At 41.3% G+C, this 21,012-nt stretch overlaps 1 protein-coding gene across 21 annotated transcripts in view; it reads right to left on the bottom strand.

Annotated features, from left to right (window-relative positions):
• Window positions 1–21,012, bottom strand: part of DLGAP2 (DLG associated protein 2) — a 465,415-nt gene that overhangs the window by 302,393 nt on the left and 142,010 nt on the right. For 10 of the 21 annotated variants that reach the window (XR_010302764.1, XR_010302763.1, XR_010302762.1 and 7 more), the window contains exon 2: window positions 10,655–10,826. The exons of the other annotated variants lie outside the window; for them this stretch is intronic. Coding sequence is in view for 6 of the 10 variants with exons in the window: in XM_064145869.1 (XP_064001939.1) it covers window positions 10,655–10,826 (172 nt within the window). In the remaining 4 variants the exon portion in view is untranslated. The remainder of the gene's footprint in view (window positions 1–10,654; window positions 10,827–21,012) is intronic. 21 annotated transcript variants of the gene reach the window in all.

Here is a 21,012-nt window from a genome sequence, read left to right on the forward strand (position 1 = left end):
GAGTTTCCTGAACGTATGGCTTGTGTATAGACCCAAACCAGGATCTCCATTGTCAAACCTGTGAAAATCCATACCCAGAACAAAGCTAATCTGGAGCAGAACGTGTTAGGTCTTTTTCCTGCTTTGAAAAGCTATAATCTGACAAAAAGATTCTAATGGTACTCCTAGAAAAAAAACCCATGGAGGAGAAGACAACGTGGACACAGGGCTTTGCCTTACATTGCTTCAGTGTAGAACTGAGAAAGTGCAGCTGCAAAGGTTTCCCTGTGCTGTACATAGGCCTGAATGGAAGACTCGAATGAAAAGCCCTGTCAGTCTGGCTTCCTCCAGGGACAACACATTCATTTACACAGAAGATGACTTCTGAGACTTCATGATGTGCTAAGAATAATATATTTTCCCTGCCAGCAAAAGACCTGATGGTTTTATTGCCAACTGACCTCCATTCATTCTAGAGGTGGTAAACACAAGCAAAAGGTGATTTTTTTCAGTAAATGAAATATTTCACTGAAAGGTATTTTGACAATGCATGAATATATATACTTTTAAGTAAGCCAAACTTGTAAGGAATTAATGAATTGCTTTTATGTCACCACCAACATAATGGATTAGGTGCCTACACAGTACATATCTTTAATAGGATAGAAAAAGAAAGACCATCTCTAAAGACTACAGTTGGTGGCAACTCTCTCTTTTAGAAATAAATGGATCCATTCAGTTCAAACAGTGTTCCACTACCTAGGTAACACATCACATGGATCTGAAAGCATGTGTCTGAGCCAATCTGAACTCATGCATGTATATGCTCAAATTTGTTAAATACTTAATAACAGTACATTTGTTTTTCTTTGGAATTTTTTATCCCAGAAGTTCTCAAAGATAATATGAAGTCAACTCAGTGCAAGAAAATTAATCAACTGAGAAAAAAATCTTAAGGTGATATGCCACTTCTTAGCAAATAGGAGATTTCTACTGAAACTATTTCTCTTCTAAAATGATATATAGAGAGAATCATGGAATCATTCCAGTTGCAAAAAAAACCCTAAAGATCATAAAGTACGACCATAAACAGCACTACCAAGTCCACCACTAACCCATGTCTGTAAGTGTCGCATTTCCTTGCTTTTGGGCAGCCTGTGCAGGGCTTAAGAACCCTTTAGGAAAAGAACTTTTTCCTACCATTCAGTTTTAACCTCTCCTGGTGCAACTCGTGGCTGTTTCCACTCATCCTGCACTTGTTAATGGCAAAAGAAAAAAGATGACACATCTTTCACCAAGAAAAAAAGCCAATAAAGAGTTAGAAATGATATGCATGTGTTTTAAATAATGCCAGGATAAATCTCCAGTTCCCAAGTCACAAGTAAATGGGATGTGTGGCTATGCTAGGTTTGCCTTAATTGTACTTCCTACGTAATCTAGATATATCTTGGGTTTTGTGCACAATGCTAACTGTACTTCATCAGGTCAGCATTCCCTTAGATTTAAGTGGGAAGGGAAAAAGAGCTATAAAGTCCTAGAGTCCCAGCACCCAAGTTACTGAGGACAATTTTGTTTCTGGTTTAGGAGACAGACTGGCTATTTGTCTCCTGACTTTTGACTAAAATATTAAGTTTCTAGTATCTAGCAGTTCTATTTCCCTGTACTTTCTAGTTTCAGTGAGTTACAGCCTTCTAAACTGCTTACTTTTGAGGTTAAATTCACAATTATCATGGCAGTTCCTGCTGCCATTGAGAAGCAAAGTATTTGTCTAACACTAAATAAATAAATTAAAAGCCATGGCTACAAAGACACTTTTCCCCCCCCAGATTGTTGACTCTTTGGGAGAAGGCCTGTAGCATAATATTCTATCTCCTAACAAAATATGTCTTCTAATTTTTTAGAATCTATTTCTTCCTTCCAAGATGAACAGAAATGCAAAAACATGGTTCCATTTCCAAGCTGTCCAGGATATCCCTACCACTGACTCCTTTTCACTCTGCCACATAAGGCCTGTCTTGGTCATTAGCTGCCTTCACATGGATATGAAAGACTATTCCTGTCTTTGCTGAATCTTAAAGCCTCCTTTCACTTCATATTTTGTATTTTATTTTTCTCACACTCTATCATTTACTACTTTATTAGTCTGGTACCAGCCTTGATGATACACCATTAATAACCAGTGAACATACCTAGTTTTCTAGCTATACATTCTATTTAGTTCCAAAACAAGTAATTCTGATAATCTACTAATAGGTGTAATTCAAGTATTAAAATGCAATTATGCCTATGGCACAAAAATAATGACTATAATAAACACAATCCTCCTACTTGGGGGGGGGAAGAAAAAAACAACTGTTAGGTTATTTGCTTCCCAACTTCTCCAAGCCCTCAAGACCTTGTTTTCTAAGGTGTTATATTTACAGCTTCAGAGGGTTAATTTTATTTAGCTTTCTTGTGGTTTCCTGATGGCAATTTTGTTCTGATTTTTAGACATCTCTCTTGAACTCTACGGAGTTTGCTGTTTTCCTCCTGTTTCTGTCATTGAAGTACAGAAGTGTGATTTGCTTACTAATGCTTTCCAACTAGCAAAGCATTTACTGAGCTTTCAGTCAATATTCTGTGATGGCAGAGCCAGCCTGTGAAGAGCTGAAAAGTTGAGACCCCAGCCCACTGTTCAAGTCAGTCATGAGATAGGATAAAATATATAATCACCAGCTAGCTTAACATTTTTTAGAGCATATTGAAAATAATTGAATTGCAACTGGCAAGGGGAGCACTAGGCAAAGCTTAATTCCATCAGCTTCAGCCACTGAGAATGTAGAACAGGAACGTCTTGCATAACTAAGTTGATAGAACACTTTGAAGATAATTCTGCTGTGCTAGATAAGAGAATGGCATGGACAGTGTGCATTTTCCAAGAAGCACTTGATAAGGCTAACCATCAAAGATAATTGGTTCTTACAAGGAAACCTGACAGAGACTAGAACAAATTTTGGGGAGCTGGAAAGTGCATATTTCCATTCGTAGACAAGTATTCTGTCTTGGGTAACTGTAAACTGTAAGACAAACATAAGATTACAAGCAGCAAAGACACCACGCTGGACATGCTTGAACAGAAGAGTACCAACCCGTGAAATTTAGTGCAGGGACATCCTGCTATACTGAAAGATACAGGTACACATTTCCCAGAACCTGAGTCAGGAAAAGCATCCTTTTCTGAGCCTTTAATGGGAATAAAAGTGAATCAATCTTTTCAACTTCATGCCAGTGCTTTTAAGAAAAATAATGTATAGTAATGAAGCTGTGCCACCATATTTTTAATTGGAAGTCACTTGTCCACTGATAGTTTTTATTTGCTTTTATTTTTGTTTGTTTGTCCACCTTTTGGAGAAACTGATCTGAGCTAAAACTAATTTAAGATTACCTAACCATGAAATGTATTGGAATTTAGAAAAAACTCTGTATACCATTATAGAAATCTTCAGATGAACTGCACAAAGCATTCTGAAAACATAGCAGGGTGACAATTCCTGCAGCACAGTGAGAGAGATTAGATGGTTTAAGTGTTCTCTGAGCTGTGAATGATGGGATTCACAGCTAGTCTATCTCATTTGAAATCAAGTGTTCACCTGAGAGAAGATCAGCTTTGTAGTTTAGGAAAATAGTGAAAGACTTTAATGAACAGGGGGAAAGAAAAACATCATTCACCATTCGACTCAAAACGTACTGTATTACAAATTAAAAAGGACTTCCTAATTTTGATAGCCATAAATTAAATAATGTAAATATACTCCTCAGAAAATCAGGAAATAATGTTTTTTTTTTCCCCAGTTCATCTTCTAAACTCACCTATTTTAACAAAGTTCAAAAGTTTCAGTAAGATGCAAGCAACTCCAAATAGGTCTATAAAAATGAGTCTCAGTAGAATGTGTCAGCCCTTGCCATCATGTCCTTGGGTCTTCAGCATGGAGTTTAGCATTCACTTTCACAAGAGAACATTTAATTTCCAGGCCTTTTGTATTTAATTGTATTCATAGCTGGAGTCAGTACTTCCACATGAGTATGCAGTTGCTTGCATCATAAGCTGTTATTCAGTAATTTGATGTGACACAGACTCACAGAAGTGTGTTCCCATACACAAACCTGCAATTCAAATTCTTTTTTTGGCAGATGTATTTATAGAAGTAATTGCTGATTGTATGACCAAATTCAATCATTTTAGATGCTGGGCTTTGTAAAACAGCTCAAAATACATTTTGCTGCCATTTTCCTGCATTGATCCATGCCAATATAGATTTGAGCTGGGAAACAAGCTTTTTAAGAATGGATTTGAATGAGTCAGAACATGTCTGACATTCACACATGTACCCCTGCAAAGCTGAATACATAAAAATATTTCAAAATGTATTTATTTGTGATCTCACTTTTATCTTCCAAATAATTCATCAGCCAAACAAAGCCCCACATGAAAAGGACTTGTATTGTACTCATCACTGGCAGTAGCAGAGAGGCAGAAGAATCACGTTCAGGAAAACAGGATGAACGCAATTATGAAACATAACTTGTGCAGTGTAGTGAAAGTGATAAATTCAAGATCAAAAAGCTGACTCCTGTCCCTAGAAATCAAGTGAAAACAATACTTGCAGAGAAGGCAAGTGCCTCATCTTCCCTTACTTGCTTTACAAAGTGTTGCTATTTACTAGAAAAAAATATTTGCTTATCATTTGTGGTAGTAGTGGCATTGCAAGAATAAATAAATGTTAACACCTCAAACCATTTTAGTTCCCAGAGGCTTCTGCCTGATCATAGCTGTGCACATCCCTGCCACTCTATGCTGCTGTCCAACAGAGCAGCAGGCTAACCTCCTTCACACCTGAGACCAAGACACACCCAGTGAAATTACAGGCGTATGAACACATCAGTTTTGCACTTGAGTAACACCTCACCTCTCCATTCATAAAGTTTTGTAGAGATGAGTATTTCTGTTTATATATTTATCAAGAATATTTGGGGTTTGCAGCATTTTAGTTCTTTCCACCCAACTTGGAACATTACAAGAAGATGGATCCTGGATGTGTTCCCTCCCTTTACAACCATGCGGGAGAGAGAGGGAAACGAGGAGCACCAACACAAGGGAGACAACAGAACCTAGCTATCATCTTGGCCACCTTAGGCAAAATGGACTAGATATTGGCTGTTCTCTATCTTCACCCCAATTGTGTGATCAAGGGGTTATCTTAAAATCCTCTTAGTTAACAAGAAAATATTCATCTGGTAAATAGTTGCTTACAGAAAGCATCCAAGCCCACTCAATATGCACTACTGTAACCACAGATCACTTGATTGCAATGTAATGGCTGCAGGCCATCCACATATGTGAAGCATTGTTCAGCACTACTGTGTTGAGAGCACTGGCGGATGCTAAAGTTCTTAGAGCAATGAAAGAAACCACACTGGATCATTACCCTTTGCACTGTGTGCAGCCCTCTACAATGACCTAAACTTGTGATCTGCAGTAACAAAAACTGTTGGCTGCTTCTCATAATAGATGGTGGAGACAGAGGTTATTGTCAAGAATAATAAAGGTGATCTGGAAATATTTCCCCAGTAAAACATTCATTATTAATGGATGCCAGAGGACAGCCAAAATCTTCACCCGTTTATAGGCGTGGATATTGTGTAACTAATGCACTGTGGTTGCCTTTATGGTTTGCCCTCAGTATCAATCTGGATCATCATAGAAATAACTTCCTGAGTCTGGAGCCAAACCTGGCAGCTTCTGCACTAGATCTTCATCTTCCATACTTACTTCCAAGAGAGAATGAGCACTTCACCTCTTGCAGCAAGATACATTTCTGACCAAAATATGATGATACAGGCAGTTTCTGCTATTCTAACAAAGCTACTGAGACAATCCACCTCCTAAATTATTCTGAAACAAGAGAGAAATACTGCTACAATTCAAAATCACACAGCATCTGATTTTCAGTGTTGTTGGCCAGTTGGTTTAGAAGGGCAATGAATTCAGCTGAGTGAACTGGACACACTGTACTTGTTCAGAGAACATTTTGAAAGTGAAGGATTTATTTGACCCCTCTTTGCAAAGGCACCGAGAGGTAAGCAAAGCATTAAAAGCAAGTTTTTTTTTTCCTTACATCTACTTTCAACTAATTCCAATATTTAAATATCTTCAGAAATTAAAATGATCATATTAAAGAGACCTGTTTCTATTTCTGTCTGTCTTGAAAGCAGCAAGGAAAAGCAAAGAGATGTTCACATTGGAAACTCTGTAGGTTTTTAACTGTCTGCAACACTGAGCTGCACAGTGTTCTTGACCAGAAAGGCTCTACCAGGAAAAGAGAGAGGGTTGCCTCAGAAGAGGGAGGCATTTGCCACAAGGATATAAATGAAGATAGTAATAAAAGCTTTGCTTTGTCCAGTCCACTCAGCATTTAAACCTTTCTACCTTGGATGAAGAGTTATCTACTATGCCTTCTGCGTGGCAGAGGTGGGGAGCAAATATTGGAGCCATCTTCTGCAGTCTGGATTGCTTTCTCAAACAAAAGGGATTTGCCTTCAGTCCTTTTCTCCACCATCATGCACACGTCTTTCTTTTCTAACCGTGGTGACCATGGAGGAACACAAAATGTGATGTGCAGCAAGTGAAAAATAATTAGGTGCCATGGGATGCTTAGTGCAAGCAACACGTCACATATAGTAAGAGAAAAAGCACACTGCTGGTATGACCTCGGGGAATAGAAATGGACAGATTTTGGCAAAGGCAGGCATCATGCAGCAAGACAGCTTCTAGTATTTCAAGCTGCCAGCAGAACCATTGGCAAAATCCATGTCAAACAGTCCTTAAATTGCTGACAACATTTCGTTTCGTTTAATCTGATCCAGAAGCACCTAGGCAAACACTAGTGAACAGTGTTGCAGCACTACTAAAGCTTGCCCTGTGTAAGCCAGGAAAGGTGCTGCCTGTCTAGAGAGGGCAGTCACAGGACACAGCAAGTCTCATGCTAACATAGAATAGTAGAATGATTTAGTTTGGGAGGGATCTCAAGAGATTACCTGCTCCAATCTCCAGGCCATGGGCAGGGGCAGCTCTCAACTACACTCAGCTGCTCAAAGCCTCATCCAAATGAGCTTGGATAGCCCCAAGGAGAAGGCATCCACAACCTCCTAAGGAAACTTATTCCAGACTCTCCAGAGTGAAGTTGTTGTTTGTTACTCTAGTTTGCTCTTAGGTGCCTAGATTCACTGCTTGCACAGCTAGATAAATCTGCAAAGAAATAATACAAGAGGCAGCTTCTCCTGGAGTGCTGTCATGCATAGTTTTACTTGTGCCAACCTGAATTTCTTCATGGCTCTCTACGTCTTACATCCCTTGTGAAGCAAAGCTGACACAACACACCTGGTAAATGATGTATTAATATCAACACATCAGCTTGCATGGGCTGCTGCTAGCTTCCAAGTAAATGGTTTGTTTGTGCACAGGGAGTTTTCAGCAGCCTGGACTGTTCCCCTCCTTCTATTCTCTTGCATTAGCAAAGAGCACAGGCATCTGACTTTAGGAACATGCCCCAAAAGCTATTCAAACTTTTTTTTTGCTTTAAGCCCCACAGTAAACTGTACTAACTTAAAAGGGATCCCTTACTGTTCCAAACATCCACTAAAGGGAGAGAACAACAACACATGCCAGGCACTAGGAAGAACATAATTAGGATTAGTTCTGTGGTTGGGTAATTTTGTCTGGTGATGGAGTTATGATCCCATAGCCATATTCATTATCAACCCAAACCTGTTTGAAATGTAGGCATGGTTTCCAAGCGTCTCAGAACGCTTTCCATTCATCTCCACTGGACAAAATAAAGACTGCTAGAGCCATTAGCTGCCTTGTTTGTCCTCAAGCCTTGTCCTTCTACCTTGTCCTTTATTTCTGTTGAGCCACTCCGAGGCTGAAAATTGTACAGACTCCTTGGGATACCAAATTCCCGTTCACCTTTACAGTCTAAGGCCTCCTGGATCTCTGAAAATATTCTGACATCAGAGTACATGACTAACAGGGTGTCAACCCCACCACTCTCAGAGTCCACAAGAGCTGCTGCCTCTAGGCTCTGTCTTCACTCCCCTCATTCTTGGGCTGCCAGCCAGCTCTCCCTGCCTACTCATTGCAGCTCTTGCTGCTCAGCCATCACCATCTCCTAGCTCTCCTTAGTCCTATAGTCAAACCTAGTAAAGAGCTGTGGTTACTCTCTCCCAAGTTTCCTTTCCTACAAGACAAGGAAGGTGGTGCTTCTCAGTATCTCGCTTCATGCACAGTTCAGAACACTTCTGAAAGTGGTGTCAAGCTCTGCTCTCTAGCAGGCAGGACCAGTCCTCATCAGAGTCTGGTAGGAGTTTTCAGCTTAATTCACTGGTTTCAGTGTCAGTTGCAGCAGAATTAGGCCATTTGATACTAAATTCTCAGGATGTGTCTGAATAAAAATAGTACAAATCCAAGCTCTTCATTCATAATATATTCATCTTGAAGTGCACAGCTGCCATGCATATATTTATGTAACTGCTATCTGTAGAAATATTTAAGCATTCAGTTAAACTCTGCAAAGAAATATTTAGAAGAGTTAGGAAAGGCTAAGTGGTGGATAGTGAGCAAGGGGAGACAGTCATGAGACATACATGGTCTTCAGAAGGCAGCAAACCACTAACCACTTTCAGATGAACCACAGAAGAAATACAGCACAGCTAGAAAAGGTACAGAGGAGGAAAGGATGACCAGACACAGAATAGAGAGGAACCTAAACAGAGCAGAACTTTACAGTCCATAATTAGAGAGCTTAAGGCATCAGTGATAAGTAGCTGTGTGAGATACACTTTTCACAGTTAAAACACTGGAGGCTGTGTGCAAAAGCCTCATAGAGGGAGCTGAAAACAAAGGCAATGTGATTAATTGATAGAACGCATTTCCACAACGAGCTTTCAAAATCAGCGATATAAACAGGTTAGAAACCACCAAGAGTGGATACATTCATGAACAGCTGAGATGGCAGAAGCTTTTAAACACAAAATGACCTCCAGCCTGAGAGGCCCAGACACAGCAGAAATGGGATAAAGATCAGAGAGGCAGGCAGCAGCACTCCCTATAACCCCCTTGCCTGTACTGTCACTCTTCACCGCCAGGCACCGAGAGCTCTGCTCTCCCCCATTACGTGAGCTGTCACACACTGGCCCTACCCTGTTCCCAGCCTTCAAAGATGAAAATGCTGCCAGATGCTCAGAGGGCTGCGGCACCTCTGCCATGAGGACAGGCTACAAGGGTTGGGGCTCTTCAGCCTGGAGAAGGCTTCGAGGAGACCTTACAGTAGCCTTCCAGTATGTGAAGGGGGCCTACAGGGGGGCTGGGGAGGGACTACTGACAAGGTCTTGTAATGGCAGGACAAAGGGGTAATGGGTTTAAACTGGCAGAGGGGAGATTCAAACTAGGTGTTAGGAAGAAGTTCTTTACAGTGAGGGTGGTGAGACACTGGCACAGGTTGCCCAGGGAGGTTGTGGCTGCTCCCTCCCTGGAGGTGTTCAAGGCCAGGTTGGATGAGGCCCTGAGTGACCTGTTCTAGTGGGAGGTGTCCCTGCCTATGGCGGGGGGTTGGAACTGTCTGATCCTTCAGGTTGCCATTCTATGGTTCTACGATTCTATAACCTAGTCTAAATCTGCCACAAACACTGGGACTGCAGAAGCATGTCTGCCTGGTCACCCTGCCCAGCTGATACAGTGTGCAGATCCTACTCACACCTGCCTCTTCTCTTTGCAGCTCTCTGCGCCCTCCTGAGCCTAGCTGAGAGACATCCCTGCCCATGTCAGGGAAGTCAGAGTAGATGTCTCGAAGGTGCCTTCCACCCCACACCATTCTTTGGTTCTATGATGCTAAACTCATCTGTGACAAAGCCCTCTAGTATCATATGGTGTTACAACACAAGCACAGCCATATTAATCAGCAATATTTTTATCTGTCACATCTCTGGCAAGCACAGCAACAAACATTCCAGCAATAAACGAGCTTTTAAGTGCATCAGCTTTTACTATTCAGCTGCTGGCATGAGGTCTCTGATCAAGACTTAACTTATACAACCCCTGTTCAGGCAGTCCACCAAGTAGCAGTAACAGTAACAACACTGTTAAACAAGGTAAGACACCTCTCTGACCTTGAGCGAAGAGCGCTGGGCAAGCATCATTCTAACTGTACCAAAATCTATTCCTTCAGAGGCATTTGTCCCAAGCTACACCAACACACTACGGAATGACAGGAGGCAGGTAAACAGAAACACAATGCCCATTAAATCTCCATACACAATTAAGTTTGGCAGCTGAGCTCTATGGCAAAACACCCTGCCTGCTGACATGGGACGTTGCTTCGCTTCATGGAGGTCATTGGTGAGGTAATAAGGCACTTTTAACCAGCAACAGCAGAAAAGTAGCAAAATCCCAGCATAATACATCCTTGCATAGATCTTAAGAAAAACACAGATCAAGATTATAGCAGAAGAAATTAAAAAAACAAAAAAGCAATTACCTCACTTTAATGTATTTCCAATGTTTGTAAAGCACACAGAATTTTACTGCTAAAAATACCCCAACAAAACATACATTCAATGTAAAAAAATGCCTTAAACTTACCTCTTAGTTTACACTGATTTAATATATTTTTTCTTCTACTTTTCAACTTTCCTTGCATCTTGGGAATATAGTGGTTTTCTCCACCTGCTTCCTTCCTCTCACCTCCTCCCCCTCCAATCTGGCCTCCTTTCCTTCCTTGGAGGTTTTTAAGCTTTAATTTGAGAGTGTAAAGCTGAAAAATATTTGATACAATTTTTTTTTTTAATTAGAGAATTGAGCTCCTTACCATGGTTGAAGCATTTCTGGGAACAGCACCAAAAAGCTGGAAGCTACTGCACTGAGTAGCCACAGCATCTCTTAAAACCACCACTCATTCCTTTTTCCCAGACAACTAGTGTTTCAGCATTTTACTTAGAGACATGACTGTGCTTTAGGAGGCTAAGGCTAGAAATGACTCCCAGTCTCTTTGTTCAGTTTTGGAACGTGCAAACTAGCTTCCCAAATTCCAGCGTGGGCCATCTCCAGCTGGAACAGGAACAAGACTCACCAAGTGGGATTTGACAGCGTATGAGCTGAGGCTCAACTTAGTCACATTTTCAATGAGCTCAGGAGGGTATTGATGATTATATGCTCTAACTGGAGGAGGTAGTTGTCAGTCTGCCTGCAGCATGCATGTCACCACACAGGGGAAGGGGAAATATTTCAGAGCTTGTGTGGGATTGAGCTTGCTGAATGGAGCACTTGGGAAGTTTCCTCTCTTATAATTTGGATATTGTTGGGGAGGGAAAAAAAAAGAAAGAGAGAGAATTGGTTAGCTCTAACAATTTAGGGAGTGCAGCATGCATTCACACTGAGAGGTGTTGAAGAGACTTAGCATTTCCATATGCTGGTGAGCAGCAGCCTACAGCCTATTTTAGGTTTCCATGAATTGACACTGGGTTGTGCTTTACAGCCTCTCTGCAATTATTTTTAAGCTCCTGATGCAATGCAGTAAGAGGTTGCTTTCTCCTAATTAACAGCACTTTCCTGATGTGACGTCAGATCTGTGGCAATGTCAAGTAAGTCGTATTTTCTCTACACTCATACAGGCATTTTAAGCGTGCAGATTATAACAGTCTTCCTCTGCTTTCCTTACTCACTTGGTCATTACACCTCAGACTTTCCTCTTAAATTAGTTTACACAGCCAGAGGTTTTTATTTGCTGTTGCTAGAAAAACAGCAAATTAGTTCTGAAACCCACCTAGTTGTGTGAATTGCAGCAATTACTCAGCAATTACTTCTCTGCTCTTTTACACCATCTATCCACACACTTCCAAAGACAGTAGTGCCCTTTCAGGTATTACACTGATCACAAACTGGACCTTTCTGACTCAGGAGACAAAACGGCCTAGTGTAATTTAATGAGCAGATTTCTGTATACTTAATATGCACTACCCATATAGAATAAGTTCTGAACTAATCTGTCTTAGCTGCACTGGCTTTTTCATTTTTCTCAATGTGAACAGGATACACTGCTGACTCCTCTTGCTTTTGTTTCTAATCTCTAAGCATCTTCTATTTCCTGATTCCTGCTGTTTACATCATATGCTGATTTCATCGACATGCTGTTCACTTGCTTTCTTCAATACTATTAATGAAACTGTTAAACAAGGCTGAAACAGAGGCCAGTCCTTACAGCAGACAAGGGGAATGTGTTATCAGCCAGGGTTCCTGCAGCAAGGTCTAAAAGCCCCCTTGTCAAAATCATTCCTTTCAAGAAGTTCTTATTTGTAGAAAGGGACTGATGTTTAATTGTGACATTACCACAAAGCTGCTTGGGAAAAATCTTGGCATGGAAAACCTGACCGCTTATGCACTTGGCCTTGTTTAAGCCAAACCTACAGGAAAGCTAAGATTTACTCCAGAATGGGTTTTGAACTATTTACTTCATAGTGGGTTTTGAACTATTTACTTCGGTTCTCCTTTCTGTTCCCCTCCTCATTATTTCATACCATAGTTTCCCCTTACAGATTCGAGATATGTGAATTAACTCCATGCAATTGATAAAAGAATTAAGTTGCTTAGAAGCATACAAAATAACAAATAACAGCAAGCAGAAGATGATGCTTAGTTAAGCAGACACACACAGTGTGAATATATATGAATGCACAACAGACACAAACAATTCCAAACACATTTCTAGCAAGCTAAGGGAAGCATGAGAGGTGTCGCTCTGGTAAACATCAAAAATAGATAAAATCAGATAACATCTATTTTATCTATCAGTTGCTGGAGATCTGAAAACAGACTGACTGAGAATAAATTAGCCTAGAAATGAGAAGGTATGTAACAACTATCAAGAACAAGAGGCTTTGGATAAGTCTCCCAGTACATGTAGCCAAGGCAACGAAACTAATGTCTTTAATACAAAGCTGGCTTGGTTTGCAGAACAAGTTGTTGAGTGGTTGCTCGAAAAGGCCACATACCCAGCCCTGAGCTCAGACATGCCCAGCCCTATCCTCCTAGTTCTACAAGCACAGCAGTATCAATGAATTTTAAACCCTAGTTTCCTGTTTGAAAGTACCGATTGTTCTCAAGCACATTTTTTCACCTGCAAGTCTGAAATTAATACTGCTCAGTTATGACGCACCTAAATTGCCTCATGAAATCAAGAAATAATCAAATGAAATCATTAGGCTTCATTTCTTTCTAGACACTAGCAGCTAATTTTTAAGTGTCTCAATTTTTGCCTTTAAAATATTAATTATCAGCAAATGCACAAGGAGGTGAGCTTGATAAACAAGGGCATCCCTGGAGACAATGGACTCTAGCACTGGCCAAGGTCTTTGCTGAACAAGCTCAAGTTCACTACTCTTGACATACAGCATCTATGCGAGTCTACTGCCTCCCCAGTCATACTGGCACAGACCTGAGGAGAAAGGATATAATCTAGAGCACGAGAACAGTCTTGTTGTTTGTCCTCCTCCCTTTATTATCAAAAAGCATGGAAAACTCTCATGGATTAGAGAAGATAGAAACTGTTTGCATCCAGGTCCCCAGATCTGTTTTGGATCTGTGGGGTGTCAGAGCTGATAGCAGGGAGAACTGGTAGCTAGGTCATTTAATTCTGAGCTTTACTTCTTAGAAAACACTTCCAGGGGGACACACACACAAATATATATAAATATAAATATATAATGCTTACATTATACTATATACATTGTATACATTATACATGTAATATTATGTACACAATGTGTGTGTATATAAAATGTTTACAAAATACCTTTTGTGTACATTAAAAACTGATCTCAACCAAACAAAGTATCAAAATGTTTGCTCATGTATATGTATAAGATCTCACAGAATGAAGCGTTCCTGGTTCTCCTTGGAGCATCCTCCCCTAAGCTTTTAACTTTTATCAGCCAGAAGGAAGAGCTTTGGTGAAAAGATCTATTTAACCTTTAAAATGAATTATTTGCCTAGGCTACAGAAAGAACATTAACAGCACTGTTACCCTAGGTATGATCCCTTTATATGGCTGAATATTCGTTGGCCTCTTGAAAGCACACGAGTCATTGTTTACATCAGCCTGTGATCATAACGATACAAAGAAGATCATGGCAATTGTGAAGCAGTCTTCCCAAGAGCTATATGTAACAAGCTATGTTCATCTCTGCTCCAACTAGCTTCTGCCAAAAACAAGGATGTATTTAACCTTTATGTGCTAGCTTTCACAGCTACGATTATGATCCTTGAGGAAACACTAATGCCCTAGTCCACTTGGAGGTTAAATCTTGCTTTCCGTCTGTTAAAACAGATAACCTAAATTGAGAGTGCAATACATGCTCACCTAGTTCAAAACCAGGCATTCCTTCTGAAATCCCATTTAAAAAAGGTCGCACTGTATTTCTGTTTTCAATTTGACAGCAAAAAAGATAGCAAAAGGCAAACACATACTTAGATCTATCTGCATAAGCATACATAAAAACCCGTTGGCAAGAAGTACTAGTCAGCAAGGTAGCATCAAACCTCTTTGTTTTTCACTGCATTACTTGTTGCCATAGCATTCAACAACTACAATTTAATTTCCAGTGTCCCTAAGAAATAAAAAGAACAAAATTAAAAAGACAAAAATACACTCTGTGTGTGCAGGAGACCACAACCAACACAGGAGACAGCAGGAGGGGACAGTTATCTGCATAGCACAAAACAAAAATGAGAAAAACTGTTTCCCAGCACACATCACAGCGTGTGAGCACTGGATGTCACCTGGTGCATCACTGGACAAACATCTGTCAGCTATGGGAATGTTATGGGATATTTTAATTTCAGTATAGTATGAGCTAATAAAAAGTCTCAAGGCACCATCATAGGCAGGTGCAACTTTACCTGTTGAATTTTAGAAGGCAATAATTGAGACTGCCTTGCTGGAAGAAAAGCCTTGTTACTGACGTCAAAGGACTCACTCGCAGCAGCACAGAACTTCCAGTCCAGTGTCATTTTACTGCTACTGACTCTGGAGAAGTAAAAGCACTGTTTGCTTCACAGAACAATTTTGTATTTAAAACAAGTAATCTAAACAGCTGCTTCTGCCCTTTGCAAACACACTGTGTTCTACCACTCAAGCCAGTCACTTTTCCCTGTCCTGGAGAGGAAGCTTTGTGCACGAAGAGGAGGAAGAATATGACCTGGGGAATTAGATCTACAGAACCACCATGCAAGAATTCACTATTCAGAGTATAAGAGATGAGGGATGAAATTTCGTGTAAAAGTTACAAGGGGTGGGGGGCAGACAATAGGGGCCAAACAATAACTTGAGCAACATTAAGAGAACCAAATTCAGAGATCCCAACAACCTGCTTCAAGGCCACACCAGAACTCCACACATCTTTCCTATTATTAAAAGGAATAAAGTATCATAAAATCCTCCCATCTCATCTACCTCAGGCAAAATATCCATCTTCTCACTCTGCCACCCAGTGCAGCTCTCAGCCAGGGTCTCATAAGCCTGACGATAAAGCGTGCTGCTCTCTTAAAATGACACTTGAAAAGCACAGGCTGTGTGTACAGGCTTGCTCACAGCCATGGGGGTCAGACCAGCCTGGGCACGCGTATGCGAGTGCACGAGAAGTGGGCGCTGCTGAACCTATTGATCAAATTCTAATTAAAAGAGAAGAGAGTGAAGCACTAGGAAAATTCTGAAGCAACCTTGTATTGTGATATGCAGAAGAATGCAAGCTGCAGTTCATTGGTGTCTCCATAGAAACAAGACATATTGGAGGGTGTAAGACATTGTCAGAGGAATAAAAAAATCCAGCTTCAGCAGAAAACAGAAAAGCACCTGAGGGATTTTTTTAACCAGGAAAACAAAATTAATTATTCATTTCCCATACAGGAAACATTCATTTGTCAGATGAGTTACTTAACATACATAAGGATCCACAAATGGACTGACTAGTCCTATGATTTTTCTAATCCATAAAGTCTGTCGGAAAAGCATGGTTACCATTCCAAGTGTGTTACCAACAAGGAAAATCAGTAGGCTCTCAATTAATAATTGAGAGCTCTGCCCAATGTGCAGTTAATTCTGGGTACCTCTTTCACACTTGCTTCAGACAGTGCTCATGCATTCAAATGGCTCTTGGCCCATGTGCAGAACCTCCCAGTGGCCTGTGCAAAAGGCGTCCCCAGGAGACTTAAAAGCTGCAAGGAGGTGCTGCTTCAATATGACACTGCTCTAAACCTACACCTTATGCCCCCTACCTCAAATGAACTGAGACTCACAGTACACAGTTGTGGTGACTATTTTTAAGTGGTTGAACTCCAACACAGGATGGACAAAAAAAGCCTCATCTGCTTATGAGAGACCTGAAGCTATATGCAGAGAGTTTTTCCATGCATGACCAAGAGATGTGTGCGAGCTGGTACCTTCATCAATTGCACTGCTATTTCCCTACTTTTCTCTGGCTAGACCTAGCTGCTGTAGGCTCAGGGACACTGTTAGCTGAACTGACCCTCAGCACCCTCAGCTCTCTCCTAAAGGTACTGCTTGTCTGTGGATCTCCCTAGTATTGCTGTAGGTAACTAACCCACTTTCCACTCAAAGAAATAGAGTGGGAAATTAGGAGGTAACATGTCATTTCTGCTCCATTGCCACAAAAGAGCAGAGCATCTCACACTGCCTCCATCACCCAGGGCAGCAGCAAGGTATGTACGTTCTGCTTGTGCTGCACAGGTGAACTGAAGTTGACAACTCCTGCTAACTGTTGGCTGGAGGTCACTGCAGTTTTAGGAGCTTTCCTGCAGGCTGCATTAAGAGAGTGCATGTCAAACACCAAAAGAGAAAACGTCCTTCAGAGCAGTTGGGTCTTTTCCTAGTGGTGTTGTGTGTCATGAAGACATGGTGATGTCTAACCCCTCCACCACAGCTAGATACTTTAAGCCTGCTTAGTCATGAAGATGAGGACTAAGGAAGTAGACAGAAACCGTGAGGCCTCCCATCTGTAAACAGGAATTAAGGGCTCTAAAAGGATGTATCAGTGAGTGAGATGAAAAGAAAAGGCTGAAGTTAAAGCTAAGAGTTATGTGCAGGACTTTTTAGTATGCATGCCACATGTAACCAAGCCCTCTACAGAGCACTCATGTTACTAGAAATATTCAGACATACTGGAGACTAAGTGTTAAGCCTATTTTTTATCCGTTCTGATCTTCATAACAAATATGCTGGCCACAGAGCTCTGCAGACTGATTCCTTAGCTCTCTACGACTTGTATCAGGATGCATCTAGAGAGACAGAGCTTTAATTAATAAAGCATGGCATCTTCTAATCAACTGCCAAAGGTGATACAAAACACAAAAATGGGCAAGTGATTATGGCTCGTTCGTGCCCAGGCCTCCTCTGCAACACTTGTGACAAGATGGAATTCGGGTGAAGCATGCATGCAGACACAGCCATTGACACTACAGCTTCCCAGCCTGTGCATCAGAGCAGAAAGCAGCAGGCTGGCCTGCAGTCACTTCTTCTGCACAGGCAGAATCACAAGCACGCTGCTGCCTGCTCAGAGATCTCTAGGAAAAGGTTACACTTCTGTGTATGCACAAAAAAGGAAAAGAGTTTAAAAGAGCTGCAGAAGATGGTGAGAAATGGTTAACATTCCCATTTTTCTTCTGGGGCTAAGAACTTCTTTAAAACCAAACCTCTGTGATTTATGTTTGCTTTTATGAGGACTAATTGAACAGCCTTGCAATTGAATTCTGGTCTTCAGATAGTACTCCACACCTTTGCTCCTATGTGCCACTCTCGCTCGCATAATTGGTCTTACTGATGCTAAGGCCATTCCTTCTGCAGGTACAATTTACTCAAGGAACAAGAGATACCAGCAAAAACAGCTTTTCTTGAAGGACATTATTCTAGGCTGCTCCTTTAGGGAACCTCTTAAAGTCCCCTTTCTTCCATCTAAGGGAAAAGCTACTCCAGCTTCGCATCCTTCACTGTGACCACACCATTATGCCTCCTGATTATAGACAGAGCTGCAAGATGAGAAAAGGAGACAGTAATTTAAAGTCTTTTCTCTTTTCTTGTGTCTTTTACCTATTTCCCAAACAAGGCAATGAGAAATGAGACCCCACCTGGAATACTGTGTACACTTCTGGAGCCCCCAACGCAAGAAGGACATGGAGCTGTTTGAGTGAGTCAAGAGGAGGGCCATGAAGATGATCAGAGGGCTGGAGCAGCTCTGCCATGAGGACAGAGGTGGGGCTCTTCAGCCTGGAGAGAGAAGGTTTTGAGGAGACCTTGACACAGCCTTCCAGTATCTGAAGGGAGCCTACAAGAAGGCTGGGGAGGGACTATTTAAAAGAGCTTGTAATGACAGGACAAGGAGGAATGGGGTTAAATTAGAAGAAGGGAGATTCAAACTAGATGTTAGGAAGAAGTTCGTTACAGTGGGGGTGGTGAGACACTGGCACAGGTTGCTCAGGGAGGTTGTGGCTGCTCCCTCCCTGGAGGTGTTGAAGGCCAGGTTGGATGAGGCCTTTGAACGACCTGTTCTAGTGGGAGGTGTCCCTGCCTATGGCAGGGGCTTGGAACTGGCTGAGCTTTGAGGTCCCTTCCAACCCAAATGGTTCTATGATTTTATAAAGAGCAATCTGTCACGTTTGTCACTAGCTGTACAACTTCTATTAATGAAAGTCACACTGAAGGGACTCTAAGAAGTAACCCTCAGGGCTCACCACAACACCTGACACAGGGATGATGATGATGATGTGTCCACCAGTCATACGTTACCGCAATTCCAGATTAAATTAGATGGAATGAGGTTGACATATCTCAAGAGAAAATGAGTTACAGCTTAACCAATAAGCCTTTATTATCCATAAAGCATGCTTGACACTTATTTTTACCAAGTAGGATACTTCATAGAAGGCCATTCAAACACTCTAACTAAATGTTCCTTTCTGCCACAGTTCATAGGTGAATTCTTCACTATTACACCTGCTGCACCAAAAGCACATAACTGCATCATGCAGTGATGGAACTTCAGCAGGATTGTGACACTAGCAATACACCCTGAGTTCCCAATGATAGCTTAGCATGTCATGCCTGTATGAAGTTACATTATACACTCAACAAAACAGAACAGCCCCTTCCATACACTCTCAATAGCACAGCTGAGAGGTAAGTCTATCCCCAGGTCCAAATGGTTCGGGTCTATGCAGCAAACATCAGTGATCCTAGCAAGCTGCTTGGTCTCAGGATTATGGCAGACATATGGCAGTGGGATCAGAGATGAAATTTCCTAATTTCAATTCTAAGAAAAGTGAGATCAAAGGTCTCTGCCAGCTCCTCTGTCCCCACAGATGCAGGCAGAGCCAGCTTTTCCAGAGATTCAAACTACCTGGATTGTTGAGGCTGTCTGAACCAGCACAGGACATATAAAGTTCCCACACAATTACTGGAGACAAGACATTGGCCATGCTGCCAGAACTTTGTCACATGCAGTCATGAGATGTGGGGAAAAACCAGTAAGTACCATTTATGGAAGATTGGAGATTATGCAGTGTGTCCATCCTTCAGGTCAGTGGTTATGGCTGTAGTGTGAGACTGGTGAATAATGGGTTTAATTTCACACTTTGCCAAAGGCTTCGTAGGGGACATGAGGGAAGTCTCTGCTTAATTCTTAAAATAAGGATAATGATGTTTCCTCATTTCAGAGGTGTGCCTGGATGAAGGCTGAGGTAGGTTGCTGTAGCATGCAACAGGCTCTCATGAGTTTATTTATATACATATACATGTGTACAGACGCACACATCTTCTCAGCAATGAGCCCATGTCAAGTTTAGATATAAGCATCTCAAGTTCATGCACTTCCCTAAAATTCACAGGCACTTAGGAGGAGAGATCATTTTGTAAACATAAACAGCTTTACAATAAACTTCTTAAATCTATCCAGGACAATATAGTGCAATAATCTTCCTTTAGTTATTTTACCACTCTGGCATGTAACATATTGTTTGTGAGCATATTTAAATGAGTTTGTTTGGGTTTTTACATTGTGTATACTTAATGCAAGCTGCTTTGAACAACTTCACTACTTCCCCTAATTAAAATAAAACAAAGCAGAAAAGGGACACATTAATTTTCCTGCCAGAGTTGCATTTGGCCTTAAGCACTTTGAGCAAGGCACAGTGATGCACAATATGCTGCTCAGTAATTCTGCCCGAGTAAAGCTCCTGGTACTAAAGAACAGCCATGCATCCAAGAGACAGTCAGCCTCAGTTACAGACAGATTGACACAGCATGGTGCAACATTTTTGTCCAGAATCTGGAAATGCCTCCTTGGGAAACTTTGGCAAGAGTAAGTCTGCACCATGTGCATCTCCTTGCAAGTTTAATTGTCTGCATACAAGCTATTAGCCCACCTTCAGGAGTTACTTTTCTTAATGCTTTCCTTCTCCTTTTGCAGCGTTCTGCCTAAACGACTACAATTAAGGCAAATAAATGAAAGGTAATCCTTGCTATTTGAGGCATCTGGCCGAGCCTTAAGCCAAAGCTGAGGAACAGGATGAATGAAAAGTATATTCATGTTTGGCTCCAAAACAGTACTGCTGTTCCACAGGCTGAATTACTCAGGGCAGAGCTTTCTTTACTGTGGGCTACAGGCTCTCCAGAGCGAACATATTGAGTTCTGTCCATCACTGCTCCACAGTGCAGACCTCTTTCTCTCATATTCCTCAGTGTTATCAGTTCACTAGACTAAATAATGGAGCTATACTTCACAAAAAGACATACTAAGTAAAGAACAAACTAATCAAAAGTTGCCCTATGAAACAGTGGTCAATCCCAGTGAAACTTCAATAGATGTGCAGCAAAATCAGAGGTCCCTTAGGACGATTTGCTTGCCGATCACCTAGTTAGTAGGACTGATCAAAAGAAT

Source organism: Pogoniulus pusillus, chromosome 7, assembly GCF_015220805.1.
Source record: "Pogoniulus pusillus isolate bPogPus1 chromosome 7, bPogPus1.pri, whole genome shotgun sequence".
Taxonomy (NCBI): domain Eukaryota; kingdom Metazoa; phylum Chordata; class Aves; order Piciformes; family Lybiidae; genus Pogoniulus; species Pogoniulus pusillus.